The 8,369-nt window shown below is 41.5% G+C and overlaps 1 protein-coding gene across 1 annotated transcript; it reads left to right on the forward strand.

The window, feature by feature from the left end:
• The first annotated feature begins 5,187 nt into the window (after positions 1-5,187).
• LOC137733022 (protein CHROMATIN REMODELING 19-like) lies at positions 5,188-7,504 on the forward strand. The gene is made up of 7 exons (XM_068472250.1): positions 5,188-5,523; positions 5,643-5,867; positions 5,964-6,122; positions 6,324-6,401; positions 6,521-6,657; positions 6,846-7,064; positions 7,224-7,504. The coding sequence occupies exons 3-7, from the start codon at positions 6,042-6,044 to the stop codon at positions 7,444-7,446; spliced, it is 738 nt and encodes a 245-aa protein (XP_068328351.1). The 5' UTR covers positions 5,188-5,523; positions 5,643-5,867; positions 5,964-6,041; the 3' UTR covers positions 7,447-7,504.
• Positions 7,505-8,369: the final 865 nt, after the last annotated feature.

Below are 8,369 nucleotides of genomic sequence, written 5' to 3' on the forward strand. Positions count from 1 at the left end.
AAGATTGTGAGGAATGCATTTCGAAGATCACTTCGAAGAAATTGGACAAGCAGCAACCATCTTGTCCATAAGTTTATCAGTCGAAAAGGGGGCAAAACAGCTCTTGTCAACCTCCAGAACAATGTGAAGGTGTTGGAGATAATGAAATTTCGACACAAAGATCGTCCATCCCCATCACAATGTGCGACCTCTTCCCAGAAGACTTCTTCAATTACTCGGTCAAGGCTCCTCCCTATGAAGATTGCGAGGAACACCTTTCCCAGATCGCTTGACAAATCCACAACAACAACCAAAGCTCCTCGTTCGCACGAGCCTAAAAGGTGACAACCAAACACTCCTGGCCCGCAAGAGCATAAACTGGGTACGGCAAAATCATTATCAAAATCACCAAAAAAAAAAAAAAAAAAAAAAAAAAAAAAGGAAATAACACATCTTGGTGATATATATGTTTTATCTATATTTAGCACAATACACTGAATAAAATAAAGCATGTCCATTGATCTCCGAGAAATTACAAGTGCGTACAAAAAAAAAAAAAAAAAAAAAAAAAAAGATGGAGTTTTCACAAAGGTTGTTCACGTGAAGCCCCACTACTTGGTAAAACTCCAGGAGCGGGAGGCATCGAAGATAGATCATTCGAGGCCTCAATACTTGGTGGAACGCTAGATGACGCAGGAAAAAGGTGCCTCTGGAAGAAAGCCGCAAGCCTTTGACGGTCACTTTGAATTCGACCTTCAGATTCTTGCAGCTGATCAAGCTTCCTCTTCATGCTCGTCGAATAATTATTTGCAAGCACGTGCAAACCTCTATTCTCGTACTTAAGCTGTTTGATCTCTTGTTTAAGATTTTCCACCTCCGCCATCAATGATTCAACTTGACGGGATCGAGCAAGTAGGCGTTGGGCCATGTTGGACACAGAGCCCGCACACTGAACACTGAGAGCTAGGGACTCTTGAATGGCCAACTCATCGGACCGTCCTGAAAGCAGCCTACTATCTCTAGGAGTGAGGAGGTTCCTAGCTACTATTGTAGCTGTTGTTGCATCCTTCATCACGGAGTCTTCACCTGTAAGAGGGCCACTAGAAGATAAGAAAGATGGGCACCATACATTACCCTGACGCGGCGCACCCGTATCACTGCTGAGACTCAAATCTAAGCAAATGTTAGATGGGTTAGCCATTTTCAAAGGTGTTAAAAGAGAAAGGTTGGATGAAGTAAAATCTCAAAGGGACGTTAAAACAAAATACACCGGAGACGATTTTCACGAATGGGCAATCTTCAAAGTGTGCATGTTGGAGGTGATCGATACCTCTATAAAAGGAGAGGCGACACAACCACCGATTCAAAAAAAATTGAAGAGACACCACTCTTCAAATCTTAAGCCGGATTTTCCTGCGTAAAGTTCGGCAACGCTCTTTAGACACAATCTCGGCTTTTCAGATAACACGTGCAACTTTGTCAAAGATCTCTGACAAAGTTGAAAACGCGTGGAGGTCATTATCCCAACTACCACACTTTTGCCGACAAGCGTGGGTGACAAAGTCGCATCCGCACTACTACTTACCATTAAAATTTCTATATATGTCAACATTCATGGCAAGGCATACATCCAAAAATGCATGACTCTTCTTCTCGGCCGAGAATGTAGCTGCAACCAAACCTCTCAACATGCTTAGTTTTCTTCTTCCCTTGAAAACACCTATTCAACCAAGTCTTCGAGAGCAAACGTATCCCATATCATTAGGGTCGAAAGCAAGAGTATCTCATAGCATGCCTTTCCCTCATCCTTCCCTTTGTTCTTGTTCTTCCCTGAAAGACAAACAGAGAGAGAGAGATCAGTCGACACTTGGAATCAAGCTTCCCGTTTGGAGCCGACTGCCTGGAATCTCTTCCTTGATTGCTTATCCAGCCCTGCTCTCAAGTACTCATCTTCAACTATTGATGTACCCCCAAAGAAGATACCAGATGCCTGGAGTACAGATGAGGCAGGAGGAAACGGTAGATCGAAGCATGTGGAGACAAGCACAACAAATATATGTGTTGATTCATTCGCTGCTTCTTCAAAAGCAAAAGTATCTCATATCATCAAGGGCGAAAGCAAAGGTATCTCATATCATGTTTTTTCCCTGTCTTTTCCTTTGCCCTTGTTCTTGCCTCCAAGACAAGGAGAAAGAAAACAATCAGTCGGAACCCGAAATCAAACTTCCGATCTGGAACTGATTGCCCAGAACCTTTGCCTGGTTGCTTACTTAGCGTTGCTCTCGAGTGCTCGTCTTCAACTGTTGGTGAGTCTTGAATTCCCTCAGCGCAGACTTCAGGACAGGCGACGAAGTGTCGGCTCTTTACACTGAAGCTGCCAAGCATAGATGAATTGCTGAGAAGTGATGCCTTGAAAGACCATTTAAAGGCAAATGGTTGGGCACCACCTCGGTTATGTAAAAGAAACAAGTAGAGAAGAATGCGGTACAAGGAGCTGGAACAAACTGTTGGAGCACGACGCCTTCCCCTACAACACCATCCAGACAGAAGAGTTTAAGTCAAATCCAAGCTCGACATCATTGTTCTAATCAAAGAGCTCGAGAAGCCTCAACAACCCTCCGCTGGTGCCGTCACCAAAGAGCAAAGCCTCGCCGCGCGACGCCGTTAAATCGTCAACACTTCTTCAAAAAACAAAAGTATCTCATATCATGCTTTCTCCATGTCCTTCCCTTTGTCCTTGTTCTTACTCGCAGGGCAAAGAGAAAGAGAGCAATCAGCCGGCACTTGGAGTCAGTCTTCCGATCTGGAACCGACTACCTGGAATCTATTCCCTGGTTGCTTACCTAGCGTTGCTCTCGAGTAGTCATCTTCAACGGTTGATACACTTCCAGAGAAGGGACCACATCTGCTTGGAGAACAGCTAAGACGAGTGACAATGAAACATCAATCTTGTGGATCGTCAGCAAACGCAACAACTGCATATGCTGAGTCATCCTCTAACCCTCTTCAAATATGAATTGGAAAGATTGAACAAAGAAACAGGTCATCACCTCCACCTCGTGCTTGCCTGCCATATGTCTGAATCCTGAAACCGCTCATGGTCCTATTTTCACTCAAGATCAAGCCTCGATGGCCCTTGAAGAAATCACAAGTTCGATTCAAAATCAAGTGTTCACCACCCTTGAATCAAATTCAACTCCAGATAAAAGGAGTAAGTTCGAACCTTCGGGGGAGACCAAAAGAATCCTCCAGCCCAGTTCAAGATTAAGCCTGTGGAAAATCAACGATTGGAGGAAACCAGAAAATCTTCCAGTCGAACTCAAGATCAAGCCTCGATGGCCCTTGAAGAAATCACAAGTCCGATTCAAAATCAAGTGTTCACCACCCTTGAATCAAATTCAACTCCAGATAAAAGGAGTAAGTTCAGACCTTCGGGGGAGACCAAAAGAATCCTCCAGCCCAGTTCAAGATTAAGCCTGTGGAAAATCAACGATTGGAGGAAACCAGAAAATCTTCCAGTCGAACTCAAGATCAAGCCTCGATGGCCCTTGAAGAAATTTCTAGCCCAATTCAAGATCAAGCCTCGACGGCCCTTGGGTTGACATCTACATTAAGGGACTTCAAAACGCATCTTCTACACGTGACAAGCACATGTCTACTACGCGCCTTGAAGTGGGGGCATTTGTAGACATCGAAATTTCAGTAAAATAAATGTTAACCAATTTATTAAAATTACAACATTTATTTACTTCACCAACCTCACACACTTACTTCACCTACAACATCCACTTACTTCACCTACAACCTCCATTCACTTCACCTACAACATCCATTCACTTCACCTACAACCTCCATTCACTTCACCTACAACCTCCACTCACTTCACCAAAAAAATGAATGGTGGTGATTCACTCTCAAAGCCTATAAATAGGCTTCTCTATCAAGAGGAAAAAAACCAATTCACAAATACATTTCTCTACTCCCAAAATGGAAGAGAATACTCCCCATGAGGGGGACCAAAACCTTGAAGCCTTAAAGTTCTAAAGCTCTCAAGAAAATCCCGAAGGATCAAGAAAGCACTCTTCGTTCTTCGCCAAATCCTCCTTCAAGATCAAGCCCCAACGGCCCTTGAAGAACTCCCACCAACTCAAGATCAAGCCCCGACGGCCCCTTGAAGAAAGTGTTCATCATTCATCATCCGTTCATCCTAAGATCAAGCCCCAACGGCCCTTTGGATCAACAACCTCAATAAATCCATACATCCAATCGTTCTTCAAGACTAAGCCCAAAAGCCCTTGAAGATCTGCTCATCCATCAACCTTCAAGATCAAGCCCAAAAGCCCTTGAAGAAATCCATACACCCATTCTTCAAGATCAAGCCCAACGCCCCTTGAAGATCCATTCATCAACTGTTCATCCTAAGATCAAGCCCCAACGACCCTTTGGATCAACAACCTCAACAAACCCATACACCCATTCTTCAAGATCAAGCCCAACGCCCCTTGAAGATCCGTTCATCAACTGTTCATCCTTAGATCAAGCCCCGACGGCCCTTTGGATCAACAACTCATCCACAAACCTACACCCTACGAAGATAGAATCAGAGGACCAAATTTGAGAGAGATCGTAACCCCAAAATCATTAAACACAAAAATATTTTTTTTGTACACGTATTCTTGTTTCTTGTTTCAGGAATTTTTCGTGTTCACAGCATCTTAGGCGGATTTAGGTAACTTTCTTGTATATCTTGTAAATAAGTGCATATTGACACTTACAAAAAATTATACTTGTATGAAATACATATATCCAACAAGTCCAAAATTTAAAAACACATTGAGCATATATGCCATATAATCATAGTGAGGAGTATTGTAGGATGACACATGTACAACAAGTTCACAATTTCATTAAAAATAAAAATTAAAAAAAAAACCGCCTAGCTCTACCTTGCACCGCCTAGCTCCGCCTTGCACCGCCTAGCCCCGCCTAGAGCTCATCTGATTTTTCCCACCGATTTGCAAGAAAACGCCTCGGCTCACCACCGCCCAGCATCTAGGCGGCGCCTAGGCCGTTTTTTAGAGCATTGATTTTTTTTTAAATAAAACTTGCACGACGTCTGAATATATACCTGCATCGTGCATGTTGTTAAAATTCCAGCCGTAAAAAATAGGCGCTTATTTTGAATTTTCCCAAATTACTCTGGCAAAATGGAAAAGAGCCCTTCCTCCTCATCTGACTACCTGATCTCGCCCTCTCTCTCACTCCGTCTCGCGTAGCCTTCCTCCCGACTGCACCGAGCCAGCCTCCTCCTCATCCTCTCCTCATCCTCTCCCGTAGCCTTCCCCCTCGCCTTCCGATCAGTCTCCAAGCCCCAACAGCTCTCCCACGACGACGAGGACTTGGATTCTGATTGCGTTGAGATTAAACACGAATTGGAGGACGATGATTCTGATTGCGTCGTTATTAAGATCGAATTGGAGGACGACGAGGCGGACGAGGTTTAATGGAAAAGAAATGGTATTTGCACATTGCAATCTGACCAAGGTAAGACTAGAAACAACTAAGAATTGAAATCAATTAATAATTTCATATGTTTCTTGATTAAGTTCCTTGGATTACTATTGATTTTGTAGTGGAACTCATGCTTTTATTAATTTTTTTAGATTTTAGTTTTGTTGACTTGAAAAAGCTGTTAACTGGTGAAGATAGAGATTTGATTGGCTACATGAAATCCATTTGGGACCCTTTATTTTGAGACGCTTAAAATCTGATGTTATGCAACAACTTCACGAGCTCGTATTGCAAAAACTTCAGAGGTTTCCTCGAACAGTATTCTTAAGGTTCTTCCTCGACGGCAGATCTCCAACTATTTTGTTCAGTTTCATAAGGTGCGCCTGTCTCGACTTTCGTGTTTTTGATATCCCAGTTTTGTGTTCAGATTGTATGTATGTTTGCTTATTATTCTTACTTTTCTCATTCTCTAGATTGCAAATCATCCCTTACTAGTAAGGCGTATTTACAGTGATGAGGATGTTGTTCGTTTTGCCAGAAAATTACATCCAATGGGTGCATTTGGCTTTGAATGTACCTTAGACAAAGTAAATGGGGAACTTAAGAATTATAGTGACTTCTCTATCCATCGGGTATTTTCTCAACTTCTTGAAAATGAATTTGTCTTTCAAATTTTGATGCATTACTATCAATGTTTTCGAACGATTTGATTATCTGGGGCGTACAGTGTTCGTGTGCCTGTGTATGTGTGTAGCAGATTACATATTGTATGTTGATATTGTGTATGCTCTCTCTCTCTCTCTCTCTCTCTCTCTCTCTCTCTCTCTCTGTAGCTTTTGCTGTATTATGGTGTCTCAGATAAGAAAGGATTGCTTCCAGACAAATATGCATTGCTTTCTTCAAAATCTCAGGTATAATGCTTACTTTAATAACTTCACTAGCCAATTGGTCTGAGTCAAAATTTGGAGAGAGTTGTCATATGATACTCTCTGCTCAAAACTGAGGAGAGTTTTCTTGTTGATGATATTAGGCATTGGCTGAACTTCTTCCTTCACTGAAGCTAGCTGGGCGTCGTGTTCTGATTTTCAGCCAGTGGACGTCAATGCTTGATATTTTGGAGTGGACTTTGGATGTGTTAGGTGTTACATACAGACGACTTGATGGAAGGTACTGGTGTACTTTTGTCACATTTACAGATTGTTTTTATCATAAGAAAATGTGCCATGCCACATGGTATATCTGTTTTATTATCTGGCTTGCTCAGTTCCACTTGTTGATTGTGGTTAATTGAATTGTTACCTTATCTGTTCTAAGTTGCGTTTCTTGTCTGTTAACCCGTATCTTCCCAATGTCAGCACTCAGGTGACAGAAAGACAGACGATAGTTGATACACTCAATAATGACACTTCTATATTTGCTTGCTTGCTGTCCACAAGAGTTGGAGGTCAGGGTTTGAACTTGGTTGGGGCTGATACCGTAGTTATTCATGATATGGATTACAACCCGCAAATTTATCCACAGGCAGAAGATCGTTGTCATCGCATTGGCCAAGTGAAGCCTGTTACTATATACAGGTTAGCCCCTCTTTAATTTCCCAATCTCGCTCCTCACCTATACCTACCAATCTGAGAGAAGCACCTTTCCGGTTTACCTGCTTTTATAAAGTGGTATTGGTATGAGTCATAATCTTGAATAGAAAATTGTAGAATTATAACCTGTCATGTCCTTTACAGGCTAGTCACTAAGGCTACAGTTGATGAAAATGTCTACGAGATTGCGAAAAGGAAGTTAGTGCTAGATGCTGCAGTCCTGGAATCTGGCGTGGAGATGGATAATGAAGGAACACTTCCACCATGGGAGAGATATTATCGAAACTTTTGCTTGGTTAAAGATTTTAGAAAACTTACAGTCAATCTGTCGATAGAGAAATTGCAACTGGAAACCTTTGTAATTTAGTGTCTGTATTTTTCTAGTCACACCTTCGACCTCCAAGCCAATTCGCCTAGCTGATACCCAGTAGCCTAATGCATCAAGCCTAGAAGACTACTTGTAGTCTTTTCTTTTATGTTTGAACATCTTGTATGTACATTTTCATATATTTTATAATTAAATACTTTTTCTTGGTTTATTAATTATTGTTTATAATTTAATTACAAAATCGGTGAGGAGCAAGGCGGCCTCCTAGGCGCTCCCTAGGCGTTCTAGGCAATCAAGGCGGCGCTTGGCAGCATGTCTAGGCGGACTGAATCTGGTCGTTTTCCATCGCTGGCTCTGCAACTCTCATCGTCTCGAACTCCCGTCTTCTGCTCTGTGCATAATTCTCTCTTCATCGTATTTTGCTTTGCTCTAAATCGTGACATCTCGTCTACAAATCTCGCAACGCCAAACTCGAAGAACAAGAGAGGTTACAAAGAAAACTGAAGAAGATGATGTGAGAGGAAAATTGAAGAAGACGATGTGAGAGAGAAAATGAAAAGGAAACGGAAAAATAATACAAAATAAGGGCTTTTCGATTTTCAAGACGTCAAAAGGTTTTGCGTGTACTCATCACACTTCTTACAGTCATGTCTACCACTAGGCCTTATCATCAAAAGCAAGAATTGATTTCTTTAATATTTTTTACACTATTTGATCTCATATATTGCAATTGAAACTTTGGGTAATGTGAGAGAGGTAAGTGAATGGGCTCCACCTATGAGATTGGTGTGGGAAATGTGGGGTGGAGTTGTAACTATGTAGATATTTCTTTCTAAAATAAAATTAAAAACTATATTTTTTTTTATTCTTTTTAGTCAAACTATCTTAAATTACTATATTTATATATACATTATTTGATGTTATTATATTTTTTGTAGTAAAAATTAATTAATTTATTCAAA

Source organism: Pyrus communis, chromosome 4 (genome assembly GCF_963583255.1).
Source record: "Pyrus communis chromosome 4, drPyrComm1.1, whole genome shotgun sequence".
Classification (NCBI taxonomy): Eukaryota; Viridiplantae; Streptophyta; class Magnoliopsida; order Rosales; family Rosaceae; genus Pyrus; species Pyrus communis.